Source organism: Sorex fumeus, unplaced genomic scaffold (assembly GCF_029834395.1).
Source record: "Sorex fumeus unplaced genomic scaffold, SorFum_2.1 ptg000037l, whole genome shotgun sequence".
NCBI lineage: Eukaryota > Metazoa > Chordata > Mammalia > Eulipotyphla > Soricidae > Sorex > Sorex fumeus.
This window is the reverse complement of record NW_026606094.1, coordinates 14,767,915-14,794,862: the sequence shown is the minus strand read 5'-3', so window position 1 is coordinate 14,794,862 and position 26,948 is coordinate 14,767,915. Positions and strand designations below refer to the sequence as shown.

Below are 26,948 nucleotides of genomic sequence, written 5' to 3'. Positions count from 1 at the left end.
AGGCAGGGGATTCAGTCTTTCCAAGCCTTAGGGGATGTGCAAGCTGCAGTGATGAGAATTAACAAAGCACGGTGATAGAATCCAGACAAGATCCACTGGAACCAGAGACCGATTTAAAGAAGTGAATATATTGAGACAAACAATGCATTTGCTATGTCTCAAAGTCATGTGCAGGTTATTGTAGAAAATGCTCATGAGCTAGCTAAGATTTCCTCATATGAGAAACTACTTTAGATATCACTGAAAATTTATGAATATTATTCTGGGCCTAGAAAGTTTCAATGTATCCATCACCTCCCCCCTCCCCCCGCCCAACCCTTGAGGAAATTTTTAAGGGAATTTGACCTGAGTGGATTCTCTCTCTCTCTCTCTATTTTTGCTTTTTGGATCACACCCAATGATGCTCAGGGGTTCTCCTGGCTCATGCACTCAGGAATTACTCCTGGCTGTGTTGGGGAGACCATACGGGATGCCAGGAATCAAACCTGGGTCGGCCGTGTACAAGGCAAATGCCCAACCCGCTGTACTATCACTCCAGCCTCCTGAATGGATTCTCTTATTCTCTACTTTTGGGTCATTGTTGTCATACATTTTTTTAAAAGACTCAGATAATCAAGGGTTTAATTATAGAATCATAATCATGCTGATCCTCTACCATCCTCTAAAGCGGTGTTTGAAATGATCTTCACAAAATGTTTTCCAGGAATGAAGAGTTCCTGTTTCAGAAGTAAAAGCAGGGAATAATAATTTATTTTCTCCCCACAGTGCTTGCTCCTACTGCCCCATAGCTCCCCTACCCATCTGACTCTCTGTGCAGGCCTCTGCATGGATACACATGGTCCCCTGGCTCTCTATCAGGAACAATGCAGTTAAGTATAAAAAAAAAATCGGATCTAAACTGATCCAGGAATACAAGCGAGTAAAAGAAAAGAGAAAACAAAGAACATCCCCTTGGATGCTAAAATGATTTAGATGCCATTAAGTTAATTCTGAGAGACTGCTTTATTTACTCTATAAAGTGCTTCACTGTTTGAAACAGAGCACAGGGTCACGGTGGCTATCTGTACAGATCCCTTCACCTCTCGGTTTCAGTTTCCTTAGATATAAACTGAGTGGGACTGAGGTGTCCTCTGAATGTTTCCATGTGTCACGATTTCCACAGATTTATGATGGCTGATGGTGTTGGGACCCAGGAGAACCCCTGACCCGATAGCAAACCTCAGTGTGATTTAGACTGAACCCATGGGCCAAACCCTCCCCCACATCCCCCACTGACCCACACTAAGCTCAGAGCAGCAACTCACCCTCCACTGATCCCACACTCTAAATCCATAGGCTCAAAAAAGGAAAGAGTCAACTTTTTACGTATAAGAGGGCAGTACTACTAATTCTGAGGTTTGGGAGTATGGGAAAAGAGAAGAACCCTGCCTTTTCTAAGAGGACAAATGAGGAGGCAAATATCAAGACAAGGAAGTACAAGAAAGGTGTTTCCTACAATCCTCTGTCTAAATGTCCTTCTAGAAAGCAAGGGAAGAGATGCCAAAGATCTAAGAATGAGAGAATGAGCAGATATTGATGGTTTGAGACCAGATACATATTACGAAGCATCCCGTTAGTCCTGTGAAGAATTGCATTGAGAACAAGAGCCTAATTCCGGGAGGGGATAGAATCCAGTTCACCCTTCTCTCACTGAATCTGCAGAATGGGGAAGCAGCCTCTCTGTTTTCCCTGGATGTCATCTTTTGGCACAAGACAGAGGCTGACCACAATTTGTATACTGATGTTCTCATAATTACAGCTGGATCTTTTAATGATAGTCTCCCTGTTACGATGCATTTGTAACACAATATGCAAGGGTTCCCAACTTTATACACAAAGCGCTGTGCCATTTGCTTGGGCTACAGTATCTTGTCATCATGTAAGCAACAGATGAACACAATTAACTATGACAGGTCTTTAAATATGCTGGAGAGTGGTGGGGACTAGTTGATATTCCTCTACCCACGTGGCGAACTTCTTTCAGGCCTCTGCTTATGGGAAAAGCTCTCCAGGCCTGAACTCAGCTCGGAAAGCCTCTTTGTCAGCTTTCAGTTTCCCTGATCTCATCATGTCAAAAGTCTGCATTCTCAAAGCTGTTTCAGTTACAGAATTCCACAGATCACCTGCACTGCTGTGTCAAGATGCATTTTCTGCTTTCCCACTGAATAATTTTTCTCCATCTTCTCCTGATAAGAGAAGCCTGCCAGATTGTCAATCTTCTGTTTAAATGCCCTTCGGGTCCTAAGCAAGAAGGAAGTTTCACTCCTCAACGTTTTACCTATAAGAGGGCAGTACTGCAAAGCAATTACTTCCTGACATTTTTTACTATTACAAAGATTCAAAATTGCCCCACCCAGTAACAACCCTGCCTTGTGACATCCAATTTTACTAGGGGAGTAAATACCTTGAAAAAGATATCTTCCTAAGCTAAAGTTTGTTTTTTTTGTTTGTTTGTTTTTTTGACAGTTATCAGTCTCAAAGCAGTAACCAACTACTGCTAGAGGTTGATTAGGCTAAAGCGTTGCTGGCTCTTTTTAAGAATTTAAGTTCATTCAGTGGTAGTGGGTCTTACTTTCTTTCCTCTGCACTCCAGATAAAAGCAGAGTTTCTTAAGCATAAGCATTTGTTGGAACACCCAGAGAGAGCTCCTTTGAGATGTTCTTCCCTCTGGTCAACAACTCTAGAAAGAGGAAACTTCTGAGGGGGTAAGAGGTTGGAGACAGGGATTTGGGCCCGCCCCTCACCCCTCTAACAGCCTATCAGGACCCTTGAATGCAGGAAGTCAGAGAGCAGAGGGCAGGCTTTGCATACAGCATGTGACCTCAGTCTTGGGTCTCCAGAGAGAGAGAGAGGCTTTCTGCAGAGACAAAGGTCACATGCCTTGGAAATAACTCCCCTACAGAACCCAAAGGCCCAGTGTCCCTGCAGATCCATTGGTGTCCTTGCGGGAGGAGAAAAGGCTGTTGATGATCTCCACCAGCGTCAAGTGGGAGTTGCCCAGTCGGCGCTCTTGGGGGCCTTGCACGTGTGCACGTCGAGGGCCTCCAAGCAGTCTTGACAGCGCACGGCACAGCACCAGTGGAACTTACACTCACATTTGGTCATCCGGGTGACTCGGGAGGTGTCATAGCCTCTCCCGCAGCACATGACTTCACAGCTGTCCATGCCTCGGGAAGTCAGGTTACACACACGGCCTGCTGTACCCAAGGAGCCTGGAAAATAAGCCAGGGAGTTGTCAGTGAAAACATGTGGGCAATACAGCAGACCACAGCAGGAGAATCACTTGCATATTTCCCAGGACACTAGCCATTGTCTGATGCCTAGTGACTCTTTTAAGAGCCACAAGGATGGGCCATCCCTGGACGTCAGTGGCAGTCAGCCCAGCAATGCCCAGAGAAGCAAGTTCAGGATGGCTGGATGCAAAGCTTGGGATCTGTCACTGGACTCCAGCAGGTCAACGGTGAGTTGTTTAAACTTTTTAGCTAACCCTTGAATTGAGGTCACTGGGCAGGCAAGGCTAGATCAGAATTAAAGAAGCCTCTTTCCTAACCTGCTCGCTTACAACCTCAAACCACATAAAAAAAAAAAAAAGCAGTGGCCACATTTAACTCTCAAAATTTGTCAGGGTGTGGACCCCTCACAGGGAAGATAATGCTGCCTCCTTCGGCTTGATTTCAGTGAGTAAGAAGAACAGAACTCTGGGTGCTGATGGGAAGGTGCGGTCATTATTTGATAAGCTTAGATAATGGGACACACCCAGCTGGCTTTCCTCCTTATGCCATGGGCCATACAGATGTGTGGAAGCTCCTGTTGGAGCCAGGACTCTAGGTCTTGGGTAAAGAGAATGCCATTAAAAACACTGTAGCAATTACCAGAAGACATGTCCTTAGTTAACATGGGTTTGCTAAGAGGCAGTTCATATTCATGCATTTATTTCTGAAAATGAAACTCAAAGATGTTCTATTCTTGGAGAAGCACCTCGAATTCTTCTATAAGCACATTAACTGAGGTTAAAACCAGGTGTACTCAACATAAAACCAGGTGTACTGAACATTTTTCAGTGTGTTTTTTGTTTTATTTCTTCTTTTGGTTTTGGGGCCACACCTGCTGATGCTTAGCTATTACTAATGACTCTGCACTCAGGGATCATTCCTGGCAGTGCTCGGGGAACCATATGGGATGCCTGAGATCAAACTCAGGATATGTGCAAGGCAAGCACCTTACTCAGTGCAATATCCCTCTGGCCCCCAGAACTCAATATTTTTGGAGAGTCTGCTTCTTCCTCTCTTTAGAGAATTATGCTTGCAGTTACAGAAAATGCTTGCAGAAAAATATACCCTGCTGGGCTGTTAGCTGTTGACTGGACAGAGGGTGGGCACTTGCTGGACCAATCAGGTTTCCTTGGGCATGATTGATTTTAATGAAGACTATACTCTCACCAAGTATAAACTCAGTTACAGGAATTAGCAGCCATGTACCACTCTAAGATCTGGAGACTAGTAGCAATCCACAGAGAGACAAGAATGAGGCATAGATATAGGAGAGTACAGACAAGACATGGGAGGAGAAAGCTACCCAGTTCCCAGACTAAACTATTTTTTGGACCTGCTTGCAATTCTCCTTGAGGCCTGTCTGCATTCCAACCTTGGGGCTCCTCTGTCCTGTAATAAACTTCTCTTTATAGTTTAAATCACTCCAGATTCTATTACTTATAATCAACAATTCTTAGTAATTGACCAACCTAGATAAGCTAAAGTCTTTGTTAAAGCAATAACAACTTTCTCTCAGTGGGGAAAAGATAGCGACTTAATTCATTTCCAGTTCCGCCATCATTTAACTAGGAAGTTCTCCCACTTCACAACTCCTTCCATGCCTCGTGACACGGTGTTTATCACAATCCACACTGTGCTGGAATTATCTCGAGAAATGCCACGTTGCCCTGCCTGTCCAGAAGGACCAGGGAAGCAGCCAGGTTCAAGTGGAGCATGGGGTCAAGAAGAGCAGAGGGGTGGGCAGAAACTGCTCAGCATGATCAGGCCACTGACAGCAGGAAGGCAGGCAGGGGAATTCATGAAGACAGGAAGGATGGCAAAGGGCGGGGGGTCAGGGTGGAGGGTGGGTCAGCCAGGGATGGCCCTGAGCCTGCGACGTGCTGAAGAAGCAAAGGGTTAGAGGAGGCGGCAGCTGGGCCTGCATTGGGGCAACTATCAGAGCAGTTCCGAGAATGATTGTACAAAAAGACTCACTGCCAAACGCTGCCTCTTAACAGCACACCCATTATTTCATTCAATAAGCATTCGGTGAACACAAACATGCTGCAAATAGGTCACTGTTTGGGGTTTGGGTGGTGGGGAAATAAGATAGTTAGGATTCAGTTCCTCTTCTCGGGGAACTCAATATAATGAAGAGATAAATATGTAAAGAGATATTTCCATTGCTTTGAGATAATGGTTCTAATTGCTGGACATCTACTGTAACCTATTGTAGCGCTCTGTGGAAAGTTCCACTGCAGTTCAACTTTGTAGATGGTAGTGAAATATGGCTATTTAGACCTTGGACAGATCAGGGTTCAAATCTCCATTTTACCACCTATCAAATGTGTGACCCTGGGGAAGCTACTTAATCTCATTAAGCTTCAGTTTCCTTCCATGAAAAAAATGGATTAAAAAAGAAAACTTCCTTCCTCATAAGCTGCCACAAGGATAGAATGAGATAATGGAAACAGCAGGCATAATAAGTGCTCAATAAATGTTAACCATTTATGGACTTAGCAGCTCTTGAGTACCTACTAAGTGCAGGGCACAGTTCAGTGGGCTTGAAATGTATCTGTAAAGAAAACCAAGACTCTGCCCTGATGAGCTTGTTTTCTGGGGTCATGATGCAAGCATAAGAGAATAGTTGTACTGGTAGAAACAGAGGCAGCCAGGAAGAGAAAAGGACCTGTTAATAGTGTGGCTTAACGGAGGAGATGACACTAAAGAAATGACATGAAGGGTGAGTAGAAGCTTTGAAGAGAGAATGGGATGAGAGGCATTTCCAGCAGAGGCTCAGAAGGCTGGTACATTAGACCTGGAACAGTCAACGGGGCAGAGGCGCAGGTGTGTGTGTGTGTGTGTGTGTGTGTGTGTGTGTGTGTGTGTGTAAAAGCACATCAAGGGGCACTGCAGCAATAGCAGGTTCAAGAGTCTTTTTGTCTTGCTGCTGTTGAGATAGGGGGATGGTTTGGCAGTGAAATTGGAGCAGATTTCCTTAAGCATTTTTTGTCATTGGTAAATAGAAGCTAATGACTGCCATTCCTTTGTTGTGATGATTAGATGCTTATCATTCTACTACTCAAGAGAGTTGGGCTGGAGCAATCCGGTAAGGTAGGGTGTTTGCTTTGTATGCGGCTGACCAGAGTACATTTCCTCCATCCCTCTCGGAGAGCCTGGCAGCTATCCAGAGTATCCCGCATACACGGTAGAGCCTGGCAAGTTCCCCATGGCATATTCGATATGCCAAAAACAATAACAGCAAGTCTCACAATGGAGACATTACTGGTGCCCGCTTGATGACAATGCTACAGACAGTGCAGTTGAGATTTTATTTCACAGAAAGTGCTAGGCCATTTCCATACTTCTAATCAGGGGAAACAGTGGGAATGATGAATGTGGAAGAGAGAAGGGAGATGTCCTCAAGGTGTTAGATTAGTGTAGTTAGAAGTGGGACAGACACAGGGCAGATTAAAGAGAGAAACCGAGGTCAAAGAGAGAGTACTGTGGGCAAGGTTCTTGCCTTGCATGTGGCCAACCCCCTTCACAGCACTCGGTCTTCTGAGCCCCACCAGGAGTGATCCCTGAGTGCTGGCTAGAGTGACCTCCAAACTAGAAAGAGAAAAAAGAAAGAAAAACCAGGAGGACTTGATGTCTCGCTGACTTAGGGGGTGTGTCAAGTTAGAGAAGGTGAAACAGTGTGTATTTAACTCTTCAGGAAGACAGTAACCCTCACCAAATAAATTTCTTCAGAAACCAGTGGATTGCCTGCTGACTGGGAAGAGAAGGTAGGCAGGCACTGGGCGCCATGTGGTAACAATTTTCTGGGAACTTGATGAAAAAAGCCACCAAAAGTGAGAGGAGATGCAAAGAAGGCTTGGGTGTTTTTTTGGTCCTGTAGAGCTCACAGAAATTGATGGGTGGTTATACAGACATGATTCTGCAGGTTTTTCCCAGCTGGTTAAAAATGAGTGGATGGTAGTGACTTCTGAGAAAGGTAATGAGTTCTATTGGAATGGTAGTAATGAGGAGGGTTTTGGAATTCTAGTCATCTTCAGGTTCATAATCTGAGTCTGGATTATATGTGTGTTCTCATTTGAGATAATTCACTTAACTACATACCTCCATCACTGTACTTTTCTGAATGCCCTTTCTTTCTTCTTTGTTTTTTGTTTTCGGGCTACACCTAGCTTTTCTCGGAACTTTCTCCTGTCTCTGCACTCAGGGATCACTCCTGGCAGGTCTTGGGGGACCAAATGAGGTGCAAAGATTTAACAAAGGTTGGCAGTGTGCAAGTGCCCTACCCATAGTATTATCTTTTTTGCGCCTCTGTATGTCTTCTATCTATATCACGAAGAAGAAGAGGGAGGAAGAGAATAAGCCCTCTGCTAAAAGATGAGAAAATATGGAGGAGCAGAAAGACGTTCGATGTGGCTTGAATGTAATGTTCAAAGGGACGACGAGTATGAGATAAGATGCTGTGAAGGGATGAAGAGGTCTCACCATGAACCCAAGGATGCCGGAAAACTATTTAGTTTTTATACAACCTTCTGAGTTTCAGGACATCACCATGGGTTCTAGGGTCAAATTAGAGAAGGAAAGTGCTCTGGGAAGGACAGAGTGTGGTGGCTGCAGACAGTGTTGTGAGAATGGAAAAGGTAAATGGACTCCAGAAAAGGGAAAGAAGCAGAAACGACAGCACCCAGTAGTGGCTGGCTTCTTGGTGAAGTGGCAGCGTGAGTGGCTGGGTCAATGTTGGGGATGTTCCTTGAGTGGGAAATCACTGGGGAGACACTGAGAAAGGAGAATGATTTTGCTTCTCAGTATGAGGAGTTTGCTGTGACCTGGGTAATCTAGGAGGAACTTTTTACTGCAAATATTCTCTGACACTCAGAGGAGAGGATAGGAAGGTGATGCCATTTAGGAAATCTTTTGCCCATAGGTAGGCACTATTGTCAAGTGTGAATGAGATAGCTCTCTCCACACGCCCAGCCCTTAGTCCTTTTCCTTAGAGACCTGATGACTTAGGAGTGTTGGGCTGGCCATCTGCCTCAGCCTTGAATCAGAATCTGGTACAGAAATCTGAACTGGAGTAGAAAAGTAGAATTGAAGTGAAGTGATCATCAGGCAATAAGATGTCTCAGAGTTCAAGTCCAGTTATGAATGCTGGACCCAGTGATTCATCTAGATACAGGTTTCATAGTTGTCCACACAAGATAGAATGAAGGTCTAGAGGAAGGAAGATGACAGAGAGTTTTGAAGGCTGCAAGTTGCTGATGTGAGTGCTTAAAGAGGTTTTTGGGACCCTTTGAAGTATCTCCAGCATCTGGAACTCGCCAGCTGTGAGGGGAAGGGCAGGCTCTGAAGTCTATAGAGAGGATGAAGATTCACTGTGAGAGATGACACATTTGCCCTGCTTTGAGGACCAGTCCATTAGATATTATTAGATCTCCATTAGATCTAATGGCAAGACTCTAGCACAAAAAGGTAGTTTTGACAAATTTTCTGTGAGCATAATATATAGAGCCATTTCATTAAACCCCTGCCAAAAGCACTTTCAGAGTGCAAAACCTACATAAAATTTGTTGGCATTGCCGATTAGTTCAGCCCTTTTGGAAAACAGTATGGACGTTTCTCAAAAAATTAGAAATTGAGCTCCCATTTGACCCAGCAATACCACTCCTGGGAATATATCCCAGAGAGGCAAAAATGTATAGTCGAAGTGACATCTGCACTTGTTTGTTCATTGCAGCACTCTTTAAAATAGCCAGAAACTGGAAGAAACCTGTGTGCCCAAGAACAGATGACTGGTTAAAGAAACTTTGGTACATCTACACAATGGAATACTATGTAGCTCTTAGAAAAGATGAAGTCATGAAATTTACATACAAGTGGTACAATATGGAAAATATCATGCTAAGCGAAATGAGTCAGTAAGAGAGGGATAGACATAGAAAGATTACATTCATCTGGGGGATATAAAATAACAAAATATGAGATTAATACCCAAGAATAGCTGAGATCAACACCAGGAGGATTACTCCATAGCTTAGAGGCCAGCCGGGCATTCTAGCGGAAAGGGCAGTTCAGATAGAGAAGGGAGCACCAAATAAAGGCTGTTTGGAGGACCCTCCCAGGAGGGGAGATGCATGTCGAAAGTGGACTATGTACTGAACATGTTTGCCACTCAATGCCTCTTTTGCAGACCACAACACCCAAAAGGAGAGAGAGAACAAAAGGGAATGCCCTGCCACAGAGGCAGGGTGGGATGGGGGGAATGGGGAGGAGGGATATTATCCATGGTGGTGGAAAATGGGCACTGGTGGAGGGATGGGTATTTGATCATGGTATAACCGAAACCCAAGCACAAAAATTTGTAAATCTACAACTGTACCTCATGGTGTTTCACTAATAAAATAATAATAATAATAATAATAATAATAATAATTTGTTGGCATTGCTTTCCTTCATAAAAATTATAATGAAGAATCATTTATTTACTTATTTTGATTTAGGGGCTATTCCCACCAAGGCTCAGGGCTTGGTGTGGTTCTGGTGTAAGGATGTACTCCTAATAGTATTCAGGGAACCATGTGGTATCATGGTTTGAATACAGGCTTCCTGAATGCCAAGCATGTGCTCCAGCCCTTTGGGCATCCTCTCCAGTACCTGAAGACACATTATTATTTATAGCTGTAGAGTTGAACTGTTTTGAGGACCACACATCCACCTTTCCAAAACAAAGCATCTCATACTTAAAAGACAAAAATCAAGACTATGCATTTGTGTGCATACCAACACATCTTTTGGGAGCGAGGTCAGGGGCAAACCCAACGTTGCTTAAGGTTTACTCCTGATTCTGTGCTCAGGGATCACCCCTGATAAACTTGGGGGATCATGTGGGATACTTGGGTCAGACTTATACACTGTACCATCACTCAGGTCCAATACCCTTACATCTTTTATAAAAGGAGTCATTGAGTTTTAAGATATGTCTAATTGTTTAACTGAGAATAGTCTTGTAATTCTGAATAGTTGTGTCACACACTTAAAGATAGTTTTTTTTTGGTAAGATAAGGCAACAACTTATTGATTAGTGTGTAATGACTCATTAATCGTAAGCCTTGGTGGGAATGTAGGGCTAATAAAGCCAGCTTCCACTATCAGCAATAAGCCCATAAGGATCAATTTTTAGATTCTCAAAGTCAGATAGAGTTGAAGTACATCCATCCTTCTCCTACATCCTATATTTACCCTCTTTCTCCCATTCCCTCCACTTTTGTTTTCATTTTTTTCTGTCTTATTTTATGATTCATCATCAGAGTCATTATTAATGGAGCACTTGCATGAAGTAGGCCTTGTGATAAGTATTTTGTCCACATTATGCCATTCGATTCTCGTAAGCTAATAAGCTAGGTACTTTTGGAAACAAAGAAGTAGATTTTTAGAGATTTGTCCACGAAGGGCCAAGACTGGGATGTGAAGCCAGGCTTGCCTGACTACAGAACTCCAGGGTTTGACTGTGATGCTGCTCAGCAGGGGTTCAGATCCATAGCTCACCAGAACCCTGACAGTAGACTCGCATGGTGAAATTAGCACATCAGCATCTTTCCTGCTCTCTCCCTTATTTTTTTATCAGGTGAAAAACTTGCCAAGATCCTAACACAGAACTTTGGGGAAAGAGACCTTTCCTCCTGCTCTTGATATACCACAAGCAAATGAAGACACCATTATGTAAGAAAAGGAGACAGATGTTCATTAACATGGTGTCCCTGATGTAGCCATAGATGAAGAGACTTCAGGTAGGGAAGACCCTAAACCTTTCTGGTCCAGGAAAGTCATTCCATATAAAAGGAATGATGAGTGTTGGAGCAATAGTACAGGGGATAGGGTGCTTGCCTTGCATATAGCCACCTGGGTTTCATGTCTGGCATCCCATATGGTCCTTGGTGGTCCACCAGGAGTGATCCCTAAGTGCAGAGCCAGTAGTAAGTTCTGAGTACTGCTAGGTGTGACCCCAAAACTGGGGGAGGGGGATGGAAAGGAATGATTGGAGCTGATTGCTTCCGAACCCCCTTGAAGATTTCATTCTAAGATCTTCTTAGCCATTTGCAAAAGCCAAATAGATTTTGACAGGTCAAATATTCTCTCATTATTCAGTAGCTCTGAAAACATGTGTGTCTGGTCCTAAAAGTAATCTTCTAAAAGTAATGACCCTATCATTAGTCTTCTCAACTGATGTTTTCAAAAGATACACACATATATTTGATCTTGCACACTATAGGTTTATTTAAAAAATCATTCCTACTACTTTGTAATGTTGCTATTTACATCTTTTTGATTTTCACAGTGTATCTAAGAGAGGAGTGATAGGCTGGATACTGATTTAGCTTTGGGGTGGGAAGTGTGCCCAGATGTGTGGCCTGCATGGGTGCAAGCCCCAGTTCCCAGCATATGACAGATTCAGGTTCAGTGAGCCCAGCCTTCTCTGTCATCTTCACTCCACACTGCCATGAGCCTTCCGCCTGGAACCGGCGCCTGTGAGATCCAGACAGGCTGTAATGTCTGCATGGTGGGCAATGCAGGATCCGCACTACGTAGCTCCCCTCCCCAGAGACGCTGTCCTCACTCTGGCTCACGTGAGAGCCCACATGTGTAGGGGAAAAGGGAGTCTGTACATCGCCAAGTGCAGGACTGCATAGCCCACTTGTGGTGGAACCCGGCCGAGGGAACTTGACAGACATGAGCATCCCATCCCCAGAGTTATAAAATTAATAATAGAGTCAGGGTTCCCAGTGCAAAAACATTTCTGTCTCCAGCAACATGCATCTTCCTGACAGCAGAGGAGGGATGTAGGGCTTTTGTTAATAGTTCCCAGATCCATGCCTCTGGGACCTGGAGGAAGGGCACTCTCTTGTTCGTTCTCTCTCTCTCTCTCTCTCTCTCTCTCTCTCTCTCTCTCTCTCTCTCTCTCTCTCTGTCTGCAGATGGACCTGTGTCTTTAAAAACTCTTGCCACTTCAGGCTGACAGAAGCCCATATGTTGACCATTACAGTAAAAAAAAGCAAGATTCACTGAAACTTGGCATCCAATAGGCTGTTTCTCTTCTGCTTGACTTACGTGTTGTCACTAATGACACAGATTTATCGCGGGAGAAAAGAATGTGAAAGAGCAAATGTGAGGGACTGCACATGCATCTAGTTGCAAGGTCTACCTCTTCAAATTAGGACTGTGATGCTGAAGTGAGGCAAGACAGTATTTTCACTTATCGCAAATGATTCCACTTGGACACCTTTGGCATGAGAAATTGTTATCACTAAATTAGCAAATTCAATCTTAGAGTCAAACTCTTGTAGGTTTTCAGGCACTTCTGAGCCTACTCAAATTTATTTTTCACTGCTCCCACCCTAGTCCTTATAATTAGGCCCTCTCCTCACTACCCACACTAAAGTGAGTTCCTTTTTTTGGTTGTTTGTTTGTTTGTTTGTTTGTTTGTTTTAGGGGACATGGGGCACACTTGCAGTGTTCAGGGTTAACTCTTGGTTCTGGACTCAGGGATCACTCTGGCAGGGTTCAGGGTACCAGATGGGATGTGAGGGACTGAACCCAGGTTGGTGTGAAAGGGAAACACCCTCCTATCACTTGGGCCCCGGAGTGACTTTCTAACATCACAACTGTGTAGATTGTTTCCTCCTGACAGTCATTGTCCCTTGCTGTTCTAGTCCTTCCTTTCATTTCTTAAATGAACAATCTGCCTATTCATCCAGATTCCGGCCTACTCCAGGACATCCTTACTCATTTGCTCAAGCCCAGCTAATCTTCCTCCTCAGCCCTATAGTGGATGTTGTATAGAAGCATTCATCTGTATTTTGAAATCTTGAATATTTCTCATGCACTTGATTCCCTCAAGCATGGCTTAGGGAGTTCATAGCCTTGAAACCATTTTTGTAAGAAGCGTAAAAGAGCTTTTCTAAAGAATAGGACAAACTTTCCAACATGTGGCATTGAGTGTGACACTCACTAATGTTGCATATGGTTGGCCTCTACAAGATAAGAAAGGTATGTTTACTCTTAGCTTGCAGAGGGATTTTATATATTTTCAGTCATGAGTTAATGTCTCATCTATATTGTTATCAATCAATCATCAAAAATTGACTTTTACTGGTTTATTTTAAGATAATTCCATTTCCCATTCCCTTTAAGTAATATTAATATGAAACATGAGTAATATTTAAGTGAATATGAGTAATATTTAAGTAATATGAATATGAGAAAGTAATATAAAATATATGTGTCATATGCCTGCCACGGAAAAAGGCTGACTGGTGGGAGGGAACCTGGGGACATTTGTGTGGTAGGATTGGTGTTTGAAAATTGTATGCCTGAAACCACTTTCTTATGAACAATTTTGTAAGTCACACTGTTTTAATAAAAATATTTTTAAAGGAATAAATCTTGATTTATTTTTTGTTTGTTTTTCTTGGGGGACATATCCGGCATTGCTTAGGGCTTACTCTAGGCTTGGGGCTCAGTGATCACTCCTGGTCATGCTCAGGGACCATATGGGGTGCTGGAGATTGAATCTTTGGCAGCCTCAGGCAATGCAATTGCCCTGCCCACTGTACTATATTTCCTGCCCCCTGATTTCTGTAAACACTAGGTAGTCTCAGGTAATCAATATATATCTCCTTATTTATGAAATTTAACATGATCATTTTTGCTCTTTGGGCCACAGTTGGCAGTGCTCAGGGATGATTCCTGACTCTGCTCAGGGACCACATAGGGTTCAGAGGAACAACCCCCCTAAAATGATTCCATTTTTTTGTGGGGGTGGGGGGTGGGAGGGATACTGGGATCTGTGGTGGTGGGAAATGGGCACTGGTGGAGGGATGGGTATTTGATAATTGTATAATTGAAACCCAAGCACAAAAATTTGTAACTCTACAACTGTACCTCATGGTGTCTCACTAATAAAAATTAAAAAATTCTAAAAAAATGATTCCAGTTTTTATTGTTTTGTGTTTTGGGGGTTTTTGTTTATTTGTTTTAGGGGCACACCCAATGGTGCTCAAGGTTTAATCCTGGCTGTACACTCAGGAATTACTACTGGCTATGCTCGGGAATCATATGGGATACTGGGGATCCAAACCATGTTGGCCACATGCAAGGCAAGCACCCTACTTGCTGTACTATTGCCATGGCCTCGCCTAAACTTATTCTTAACAATAAGATTCAGGGAAGAATGTTAGTATAATGTGTAGGGAATTTCCTTTGCACACGGCTGACCAGAATTTGACTCCATATGTTCCCAAGCCACCCAAGAGTCATTTCCAAGGACAGAGTCAGGAGTAAGCCTGGGCATTGCCAAGTGTGACCTCAAAACACAACAAAGAATTAAGATCTACCTTCCCTTTTCATAGGAGGACATGATTTCAGGGTGCAATCATCCGGTCCTCAGACCACATGGAGACAGTAAAGTATCTACACCACTAGTCTTAGGAATATATAGAGAAATTAAACAAGAAATTAGGCAGGTTTTTCACATGATAGAGATTCAAAAGTACAATTAAGGGTGTTTGTGTTATCAAGTTCTGGTTCTGTTATGGAAAAGAATAAAGTGAATTGATTCATCCATTCATTTATTGAATCATGGAAATTTAAAGATTACCTGGTGAGGGGGCTGAGACAGTACAGTGGTAGGGCACTTGCCTTTCACATGACCTGCCAGGATTCAATCCCTGTCAACCCCACATAGTCTTCTGAGCCCTGCCAGGAGACTGACACCTGGATACAGAGCTAGGAGTAACTCGCGAGCATGGGCAGGTATGGTCCAAAACACAATACGAAACAAAGTAGAAAAGAAAAGGAAAACACTCTCATCTTGGGAGCCAGAGAAATTAATTTTTATCAGTCCAGCCAATTAGTAATCAGTGAAAATAGTGAGAGGTAACAAGAGGTGGCACCAGAGTCTCTGAACTCCTCAATGTAGTACTCTCATCCTAGAAATATAGAATCTTATAGATTTAAAGCAAAGATTTAACACACCAACACAAAATGAGTTTCTTGTGGGAAGCTTAAACAAAAAAAATAGATGTATTATTTTAAGTACTTTTAGTAGTGAATGGACTGTGCATTAAACTACAGTGCCATGCCTCCATGGGAGGGAAAGGGTGTCCCTCCCTTCCACCTTCCCCCTCCCCGCCCACCCCGGGCAGCAAGGTGCCCACCGCCTCAGAGCTTATTGGAAAGCCAGGTATGAGCCGGTGGTGATGGGGCAACTACAGTCTCATGGGAAGGAGGGCGCTACCAGCTCGTCCTTCACGCCCTACCAAGGTCACGAGTTGCCCCCCATGAATGGCTCTCCGGAACGGCCCTCCGGAACGGCCATAACACCAGACATACAGAAATCAATCTCGTAATTATCTGGCTTTTGGCAAAAATCCCTCCAGACTTACCTAGTAAAATATCAGAAATCCAAAATCAACATGATATGGTTCTCATAACCAGTTATAGAAAACAAATTATTTCACAGTGCCTTTTCAGCAGTTCTGATTGTTGGGTGGAAATTCTAAACAACAATGGTGCATCTTTTGTTGAAATAATGAATGCAATCAAAGCAGAGAGAGAGAGAGAGTGTGTTAAGTGGAAATCATCTGCCTCACAGGCATTGGGAGGGGTGGGAGGGGAGTATATTGGGGTTCTTGGTGGTGAAAAATAAGTACTGGTGAAGGGAAATGTATTTGATCATTGTATGACCGAGACTTAATCTTTAAAGCTTTGTAACTTTTTTCACAGTGATTCAATAAATAAATATAACAAAAAAATAAAGTACTTTTAGCACATTTCTTTTTTGTAACAACACATTAATGAAGTAATTATAAACATCAATGGACATTTTATTTCTATAAAAAGGATTTCATTTTGGTAAACTCTATTATAGTTAGAATTATTTTTATATTCAAAGACTTCAAAATAAGAAATGAAATTTTGTTTATTTTTCTGAAGTTTTTTTTGTTTTGATTGCCTCTTCAATTAAAATTAGGTGCTTCCTAAAAATTGTGGTCATTCTAGCAAATCTATATTCTAGAGGATAACAAGTTTTCAGATCACGACAATAACATAAAACAGATCTGGACATAAAAGTAATTGTGCTTATATTAACAATGAAAAGATATGAACTACCCAATAATCTTACTGGGAGTAGTAAATTAAAAAGACCTTATAAAAAGTAATAGAACTGAGTATTTGGTGGTAGTTTAAAAGCAAGAGTTTGCTGTTGCATTTCAGGAATTTTCATGAAATCCAAGAAAATCTGTCACTAGCAATATCTTAAAATTTTAACTATCGCACTAATGAACTTGACGATGGGGCAAAATTCCATTTAACACTTAGCTTGAGCTTAAATGGGAATTTTCATAGACTGTGTATTACAAAGTGATCGATGATGAGGAAGGATGTGCTCAGTAATTACCTGTCAAAACACAAGTTGTCTTTAAGCCCGGACACTGTACCACTATAACTAAGAATTCAGTTAAAATAACAAACATACTTTATATTGTTTAAAACTTGTCCTTCAATTCAATTCAACACAACACATGTTTATATGCTAGGGGCTTGGAGATGCAGTGTGAACGAAGAGACATAGTTCCCACCATCACGAAATCACAGTCCAGTGGGACAGAAAGATTACAAATACTTAAACAGATGAACTTAAATTTGTGGCATGACCTACAAAGGAAAAAGTAAAGTTTTCAAGATGGTGAAGCAAACAGATCCCTGATATTTTAAAGAGATCTAGAGATGCCTGAGAGTAGCCATATAGCAACCAAAGAGGGACGTATGACCTCACCAGTAGAATGGCTGACAGTGTTTTTTCTAAGAGGGGAACCTATGGAGAACAGATTACAGGATCAAAAGTTCAGTTTTGAACAGAAATAAATTGATAAAAATGTGGGCGCTCTGAGCTGAGCTGTTTTTCTTAAGGAGGGAGTATGGAGACAGGATGAGGAGTGAGGATATGAATGAGGACTGAGACATTATACAAAGCCACAGCAGCGGAGACCACCCAGGGGGGGAAACCAGAGAAGATACCAACCAAGTCCTGAAGCATTTTACAAGTTGGAAATGAAATTTTAAAAAAAACCAGCAAATAAAACTTAAAGAGAGAAGTTAATGATGCAGAAAGAAAATTGGGAGAGACTGGAATGAGCAAGATGAAGGAAAAAAGACTCTTTGAGGAAGGAGAAGGAAGCTAACTAACTGTATCAGAGGTCACTAAGAGATGGCATGAGTGCTGGGTAGTACTTAATAATTTTACAACATAATCCATATGCTATGGAAAAGGTGGCATAAGGTTCACTCATACATTTTTTTCATGTTCTGTTCTGGTCTTCTAGGCTTAGCACTTTGTGGATATCAATTTATGAATGTCTACGTAAGTCTCAAATCAGAAAGAGGTGATTATATTTTATTTTACATTTCAAAATGACAAAGAGGAAGTGAGACCTTGTCATAAAGCAATGAAGTACAGACTGAACCTCAAGAACCACCACATTCCTGGCCGCACTTAAGGGCTCCCCCGCACCTTGCTTATGTCTCGTGGTGGACGACTCATGGCTCATCTACAAGGACCTGTAGTCGTATGAAGCCACAGGCCAAGGACTAAGAAGTTGCCCTCATCTTTGCATTCCTGGGGCTTATCATAGTGTCTGGAATATAGGAGAGGCTCAATAAATATTTGTTCTATGAAGAAACGAGGGACCTTAGATGTACTGGTGGGAATTGGACATTCAGTATCAAAATAAGATCCACCCATTACTATTGGCTGACATGTTGTTCCCTTGTCTTTAATCAGGTCACTGTAGAACTGCAGCACTGTAGCACTGTCCTCCCATTGTTCATCGATTTGCTCGAGCGGGCACCAGTAATGTCTCACAACAAATTGAGAGACTTGTTGTTATTGTTTTTGGCATATTGAATACGTCACGGGTAGCTTGCCAGCCTTTTTGCCGTGTGGGCGAGATATTCTCGGTAGCTTGCCAGGCTCTCTGAGAGGGGGGGAAGAATCAAACCCAGGTCGGCCATGTGCAAGGCAAACGCCCTACCCACTGTGCTATAGCTCCAGCCCAATCAGGTCACAATCACGGTAAAGGTTTCAGTAAGCGAGGCCCCACAACGGGGCATGTCTAGAACATGAATCTTTGTCATACATGGATGGGATTAAGTTGCCATGGGTGCTGAGCAGTTTGCCAAATATGATTTCTATGGGAAAACCCCGTGGTACCTGAACTGTGACACCCCCCCGGAGCCAGCAGCTGGTGGCAGGTATCTGTGAGGCTTTTGGCAGGCAAGAGCTTAAACCACCGTTGAACTGCATTTGTTTTTGTGAACTTGACTGCAGAAGAGGTGGTGGGCTGCTTCTTTCCCACCAGTTGGAGGGGAGACCTCAGAGTGACCTCTGGCCCAGGTCAGCGTTTTTACATCAGAACCAGTGAAAGTGGCCTGTGATTAGGTGCAGACGCTGCTCTGGAGAGGATGGCAGATTCCTTTTCAAAGATGAAACTATCTCTAAGTTAAGGACTTCTTTGATTTACAGATGCCTGGGGCAATAACCCTAATAGATAACCAAAGAACCACCGGAATACTCATCCCAGAAAGCCTGGTTTCCAAGACCCAGTCTCCAATTTGGCCTGCAAAATGTCACATGCACAGCATCACACGGTTGTGCCCTGAATTGGAGCTCTGCATGTGAGTATTTATAGATGAACCTCAAAGCACTACTTTCATCAACTGAAGACTAAGGGAAATGTCTTTTGTTGTTCTTGCTACCATACAAATATCGTCCTAATTGTCTTAGAAATAATTAAAATGCGGTAACTGCCTTGAAAACGTGAATGAGGCCGCCAAGCAACCCGAGCTATAAATGTAGAAGAGTAGGTATGACAAGTTGAACCCCTACTTCATCTTGGGTATTCCCATGATTTCCTGATTCCCATGATGTGTCCATGTTCTCACACACTTCAGTTTCACAGGTGCTATTAATTCCATCTAAATTTCAAGAAGTGGGATAGGGAGAAAAGTATGATTTTTTGTTTTGATTTTATTCCCTTTCTTATCATTTACAGCCCATGAAATCCTAGGCAATTTAAGTCACTTTCAGAGTCCGAGTTTCTTATTCTATAAAAGGAAGTTTATGTGCAGTGACAAGAGGGAGAAAGCACACGCCAACAGAGGACCCTCTTCTCAGTAGGAACTCCCCTCCTTCTGCCCCTCACCATTCCTATCTGGGTGTGGCTCTATTTTTATCCAGAGCATCCCAGAATCATCAAAATTGTCCCACTCTGTGCCATTATTTCAAGCCTTCATCGAAGGTGACTTGAAAGCTTTTGTTCTGCCAATCCCAGTGCAAGTATTGATGGCTGAGAGGATGCCAATGTACTCTCTCAGAGTAAAAGAGAGCTTCCCAAAATTTCAGACCTCCATGATGTGGAAAGACACCTTCTTATACCCGGTATGCCAAGGCAGGGCTATTTCAGCAAAGATATGTTTAAGGAGACTCAAATACAGAAAACTTTTGTAAGAAAATGAAGCTAGGAAAAATAAAAGAAAATGAAGCTAGAAACAATAAGTAAAAGTCTCTCTGGGGTTTTTGATTTATATATATATTTTGATTTATATAAGATTTACTAAATACTGAATGGAATTTTAGGAATGAGGTCTGCTAAATCACCTATTTTTCAAGTTTCAATGTGTTTAAGTCGACAAGTTACAGAATCATAGGAACAGTCTCCTGAGATTCTGATTCAATCGGTCTCTGAAGTGACCTTAGTTTGGAAAAAACAGTGGACTAGAGCTATAGGCTGGAGCGATAGCACAGTGGGTAGGGTGTTCGCCTTACAAGCGGCCAACATGGCCGACCCGAGTTCGATTCCTCCGCCCCTCTCAGAGAGCCCGGCAAGCTACCGAGAGTATTCGATATGCCAGACACAGTAACAACAAAAGTCTCCAATGGAGACGTTACTGGGCCCGCTCGAGCAAATCGACGATCAACGGGAGGGCAGAGCTATAGAACTTCTCCACAATACAAACCCCATGGTCACAATAAGCCACTGACTTTAGTCAAATGAGCTCATCTGAACAGGAGACTGGGGCTGAGAAGCAGGAGACATTTGTCACGTCCACATATCTCTCTACCTTGACAATGTTCAGATCATTGCTTTGTTAGTGTGGGCAAGTTGAAAATGTCCCATAATTCTTTTACATAACATTGAAAAAAAAAAGCCATTGACAGGGGCTCCAGGAATGGCAATGCTGGTGGAGGCCTGAGGCCTGTAGTTCTAACCTGGGCACTGCCCCTGAAGGCTGAACGTGATCCCTGCACTACCTCCCAGGATCCCCACCCATAATAGAGCGTGTGTGATCCCCACTGAATTCTTCCAACCAGTGCGCCAGCCCCGTCATGGTGACAGAAGCAATAAAGGGACAGGAAGGGGGTGGAGTGAGTGGCGACAACAAAGCAGAACAGGAAAAATTAGTGTCAGTTTTAATCAAAGAAAAGGGGGGGAAAAAACCATTATTTGGATTAAACTGGACTGCAGACTTCTGACTTATTTTTATGTTGAAATCCACGTGACAGTCAGCACACTCATTCAAGCATTCTACTAAGCAGCAAACAGGAGCTTCCCAGGAGCATAATGCCTAGGAAGAGTCCCTTCATGACGGGCTCCTGTGGAACTGCATGTAGGACACTAACAACATGCATATGGGGAAAGGGTGTCAGCACGGAGCTGCCACCTTTGTCAAGGATGAGAGAACAGGACTCAGAGCAGGGTGCAAGTAAGTTAATGCAAGAAGCTTCCCCTTTCACAGGCTCAGATTCTGTCATCTCTTCCTGTCTCTGTGAACAAACATTAGGAGCTACTAACCTGATAATGCACACACAGCTCTATATTTTGACAGACATGTTAGAGTACATACTACATGCTACAGAAGTCTCTAACAGAAAATGATGAGGACAGCAGTGCCTAGCACCAGCACTGCAGAGTCAGGCCTGAGTTCTTAACTTGGCATGATTCCCAGGCCCTACACTTCCACCCCTGGGAGGGGGAGGGGAGAGAGAGAGAGAGAGAGAGAGAGAGAGAGAGAGAGAGAGAGAGAGAGAGAGAGAGAGAGAATGAGGATAAGTTTGTCTTTGAATCAAATTTACATTTTCTTAAGGAAAATAAGCCTAGGGACTAGTGCAATAGTATAACAGTACAGTGGATAGGGCATTTGCCTTGCACACAGCCAACCCAGGTTCGATTCCCAGCATCCTATATGGTCCGTCGAGCACTGCCAGGAGTAATTCCAGAGAGCAAAGCCAGGAGTAACCCCTGTGCATTGCCAGATGTGACCCAAAAAGAAAAAAAAAAGACAAATAAGCCTAACTGAACTTAAAATAGAATAAAAACAAATAGTGAATAAATGATGTAGCTTCCCTTATAATGCCTGCAGCTAAAGATTTTGGGCTTCATGGCTGATGCAGTTGGGGCAAAGGGGCTTCAGATTCAAGTCCCTGCTTGTCTCTTAGCAACCAAGAATCCTTGGACAGACTCCATGCTCTGTCTGAGCTTCAGCCCTTTCTCCCATCAAAGGCAAAAGTAGAGGCTGGAGCAATAGCACAATGGGTATGGCATTTGCCTTGCACACAGCTGACCCGGGTTCGATTCCCGGTATCCCATATGGTCCCCCGAGCACCGTCAGGAGTAATTCCTGAGTACAGAGCCAGGAGTAACCCCTGTACATCGCCGGGTGTGACCCCCCCCTCAAAAAAAGGGCATAAGTGACATGCCCACTCTAGGGGTTTCCCGGGGGATGCACTGAGAGGAAGTCAGTTACATCCGAACAATGCATCTAACTGCCAGAGTGTCTGATGTTTTAGGATCAAGAAACAGAATGGGACTGGAGAGATGGTGCAGCAGGTATAGCACTTGGCTTCAATCCCAACACCCATATGGTACTCTGAGCCCACCAGGAGTAATCCCTGAGCAGAGTCAGGAGTAAGCCCTGAACACAACCAGGTGTGACCCCCAAATCAACCAAACAAACACATAAAACAAACAACAAAACCAAACAGAATTGTATTCCACAACAGGGAGAAGGAAAACTAGCCAAATGGGCAAGAGGAAGTGAGATTTCCATGAAGGCATCAGGAATAATATTCAGAATCTCCTTGGTCGGGACAAGAAGGGAACAACAAAGGAAGGAAGGTGGGAACAACGTTATTTCTTGGAATATCCATGAGGCAGTTAAGTGTTCCTTGACCTTAACTATTTGCCTCACTTCTGCAAAATACTTCAAATTGAAAAATTAGGAAAGATGTCTAGGGGAAGCGGATCTTGGAACTTTTGAAATTAGGTCTCACAAGATCTTTTTTCTACATATGCCCTCAAGCTAAGGAAAGGCAAGTGAAGGGTCAAAAGTACTGGCCACAGGGTCAGTTATCTACCTCCTCCACACACCCAACACCAGTGAGATGTTGAGCCTGCCATTCCTTTGCTCAGCTATGCAAGTTGGATGATGACAGCTAGGGCTGCTTATCTTACTTCAGAGAAGAAGATACAAATATAGTTGGTGTGGATCAACCAGGAGCCACCCTTTTCTTATTTTTTTCTCAATAACCACTTTTAAGGCATTGATGTCATAGGGCGGCTCTCGGGATGAACTAAGACCATGTGTGTGATAATCTTAGTCCAGTACTGGGTACCAGAAGTCCAGACAGAGTTGTTAAAACTGATCCTGATATCATTTATCCCCATGTCTGGGTCACTGAGGAGGCTTGGGCTGAACGACTGGCTAACAGCAGAGGTGCAGCTGCACCTCTGCGCCGATCCTGTCTCCAAGCACAAGTTTCATGGTGATTTGGCTGAAACTTTGGCCTGACAGGTAGGATGACTTGTTAGAGGTCCCAAAGCATGTCAGGAATGTAGTAGGGCACAGAATCTGGCCCTTTCACTCAGTAGCTATTAATCCATCAGCTGCATGTATGAACCTGCCCCCCTGCTGCGGAAAACTAGCTCATCAAACCGGGAAGCGGGGACAAAGAAAAAGCCTTGGACTTCTTGTGACTTTCCCTGGTAACTGTGCCGCTTGGCCGACCTGAGGTTAAGGGCTGGCTGCCAGTTTCTCTGTTTGATGGTTGTCTTTACAATTATTTGGTAGTAGTAGTAATAATAATAATAATAATAAAACAAGCTTCAAACGTAAAGTCTAAGATGCTTATTCCTGATAATAAATTCCTTTACTTGATAGGAGGTCTGGGAATCTGGCTTGTGCCTCAATAGACTGTAGACTCCCTATCCCCTCTGACAAACTCATTCCTGTTTTGTCCCTGAGTCTTTGCAAAGACCGTCTGATACTTGGAGTGGCCTGCTGATCAGGGAGCCCCAGAGATGAAGAAGAGTGCTTGTTCCCTGCAGGCAGGCAGGGGCAGCTGAGTGCAAGCTGCTGCGTGAGGGACTTCAAGAGGGAGAAGGTGCAAGCTGCAAAGGGCAGGAAGTGGCCTTGATAAATGAAGTGCTTCTGACAACAGCCCTCCCCTGGTGCCTTTGGAGCCACCCCAGGGAGGATGAGTCCTGGCTTTCTAGCATTTGGTAATTTCTGTGCATACCCGCAAAGAGCAAGAAAGTAGGTTTCAGAACAGGTTAACTTTAAAGCCCTGAGACCCACTTCTATAGCCACGTAGGTCAGGTGTGTGATGAGTGAAGGTACAAAGCAAAGTTATCCTCTCAGCCTCAGCGCACAGGAAAGATGCTGGGCTGGTCATCCGACTGTATGTTTAATCTACTGGTGTTTTGCCCCAGCATAAAACTTTTTTTTGCAGCCAGAGATATAGCACAAATATTAAGACACCTGTGCAATCCAGGCGTGACTCCCATGAACACATATGGTCCCTTGAGCATGTCAGGGGTCATACCTGGGCACAGAGCCAGGAATAGACTCTGAGCACCACTAGGTATAGCTCCCACACCCCCATACCAAAACAAACTAACAAACAAATAAAAAACCCAAGCCAAGAAAAGATCATTCTGATAAGGGGCTACAGATATAGCACAGCAGATAGGGTGCTTATCTCACCCAAGTTCAATTCCTGACATCCTATATGGTTCTCCAAGCTCTGTCAGGAGTAATTCCTGAGTGCAGAGCTAGGAGTAACTTCCAAGCATCACTGGGTGTGCTCCCCATCTCCACCCTCCAAAAAAACAAAAAAAGAATTTCTAATATGCAGAGTTTGACTTTTACACCACATGATTCTTGCTGGGATACCATTTTTTTCCTCCAGAATCTAGACATTATCAACTCACTTATCCTGTTGCCTATGAAAGCCCTCTTGTGTCCTCTTAAGATGGAATTCAAGAATGTGAATTTTGAATGGAAAAGCAGCAGGTAAAACTAATAGGCTGAAGAGTAGGGTGGGGTCGGGTGGGTGACACACAGATGATTTAAATTCTAAAGCTTTCAGCGCTGAAAGGGTGGGCTGCCAAGCTCTGCATGTTCTGGACTTACCTGCATCTCGGTCCCGGATACAGTAGTCAGGAGAATTCTCAAAGTACACAAGGTCATTTTTCGTGGGCTTCTTAAAGCGCTTGTTAGCCACAGTGAAGCCGGTGCCATCCTGGTCCATGACGACCTGGATGGCCCCGTTGTACTTCCTCCAGAGATAATCGCCTGTTTTTCTGAAGTCGGCCATGGCCAGCCAGCACGTCCTCAAAGTGCAGGAGCCGCTCACACCATGGCACTTGCACTCCTGCTTCAAAAAGCGCTTCACAGCCTGTGAGGAAGGAAGACACATTCAATGGAGGCTCGTTTAAGAGTCTCCGATTGTCTCTGAGCAGTTAATTAGCTAGTGGCTGGGACTGAGCACTGGGATGGTTTGGAAGTCACTTGAGGGTCAGATCAGCCTTCCCTCATGGGGAGAGGGGAGAGGTAGATCCTGACTGCAACCCTTTCCTTTTTCCCTCCTAGTTTTTGGGTCATTCTCTGCGATGCTCATGGGATACTCCTAGCTCTGCACTCAGGAGGTACTCCTGCCTATGCTCAGGGGGACCATATTGGATGCTGGGAATTGAACCTGTGTTAGGTGCATGGAAGGTAAGCACTATCTCTCCAGCCCCTGCACACCTCTTTTGATCCTCTTTATTACAAAATTTTGACTAATTTGCATAGTTTATAGGGCATAGGGTCAGGTTGAAGAGTGAGGGAATCATTGAGAATATTTCCTCAATATTAAGAATTTTAGTCTATTAAAAATAAGCCAAGCTGGCATCTGTCAATGAGCCAACAATAATGATTGCTATCATGTAGGACATGCTTGCCTTATGCCATCCATTGTGCTAACGTTGTTTTCTACACACAGTCTACATGACCTTCATCTCCCCAACAATCCTGTACTCTCATATTTATATTGCAGCTGACAGAGGAGCTGCAGTCAATGAGGTTGAAGCCCTTGCCCAAAGTTATACAGCTGTAAAGGACAGAGCCTGGGGACATCTGTTTGTGACCCTGAGGATAACACTGAGTTTGGGAGATTTTCGCTCTGCTCTGGCTGAGCTGAATCAGTAATTCAGTTTAGATGACAGATAAAGTTTATGTTCTTTTGCAGAGTGAAGCAAAGGACAGTGGGGCAAGTCCATGTAAAGAGGCTCCTTACCCTAAGACCCCTCTCCTGTGGGCTGTAATTCTGTGGAGAAGAGTTACTGATACAGCCCTGACAACTGTTCTGAGTCACTCTTCCCATTTTACAGATTCAAAAACTAAGGAGTAGGCAAGTAAGAGCTTCTCCAAACTCCTCAGCATGTGGAATAACCAAAAGCAAACCCCGACTCCACAGTCTTTTAAAGCCATCGGATGTGCAAGTTGGTGGAGTCCTAAAAGCATGTTTTCTGAGAAAAACTTCTTTATTCCTTGTGATTCACTAACATTAACTCTCATCTTCCTTCTTGCAACAGTTAGCGATAACTGCTTGCTAACTGGTTCTCCAAATTATAACAGTAAACAAGCTTTGAAGGGAGATTCCGAGTGAAGATTTGGTACTGCCCCATCAAGCACCCAAAGCAATAAGACACATGGAAAGGTACAGCCTGTGGGTTTTGGAGACCCAAGGCTGCAGTTTCCAGAGAGACTCCTGGAGTCAGTTCTGTCTCTGAGAGGTGGCCGTTTTAACCCTGCTCTGCCCACTCCTTGAGATTCTCATAGAAACGGCCTGAGATAATGGAGAGTGAGGGTGTGGCTTCCCCCCAACACCCAATTGAAGCTCCCTACAGCACCCATAACCCCATTCCCCACCTGTCCCAAACACACACGGGCAAAGTATTCCAGGCTGCCTGTCCCTATGGTCTGGCCTCAGGCACGCCACCCTGGTGCTTAGTTAGACCAGCTTTTGCCTCTCCTTCTTAATTTCTGACCAGTGCTATGGAAGACTCAAGCGGGAAGAGAGATTACTAATTCTAGAAAGTCGGTCCCCATTTATTTACTTTCCTGGAAATGAGTCAAAAGCACCTAGGCACCAAGGAGAGTCCAGATATATAAGGCACGTGTCTTTCATCGGAGACCCTGGTTGGATTTCCAGGACAACCTGGACACTCATAGCACTTCTAGCTGAGGCCCTGGAGTCTCCCAGCA

At 43.7% G+C, this 26,948-nt stretch overlaps 1 protein-coding gene across 1 annotated transcript in view; it reads right to left on the bottom strand.

Moving 5' to 3' along the window:
* Positions 1–340: 340 nt before the first annotated feature.
* WNT2 (Wnt family member 2) overlaps positions 341–26,948 on the bottom strand; it is a 51,786-nt gene continuing 25,178 nt past the window's right edge. Inside the window, exons 4-5 of the mRNA XM_056118559.1 lie at positions 24,834–25,098; positions 341–3,251 (exon numbers count right to left, since the gene is read on the bottom strand). Coding sequence (XP_055974534.1) covers positions 3,022–3,251; positions 24,834–25,098 — 495 coding nt within the window. The 3' untranslated portion in view covers positions 341–3,021. The remainder of the gene's footprint in view (positions 3,252–24,833; positions 25,099–26,948) is intronic.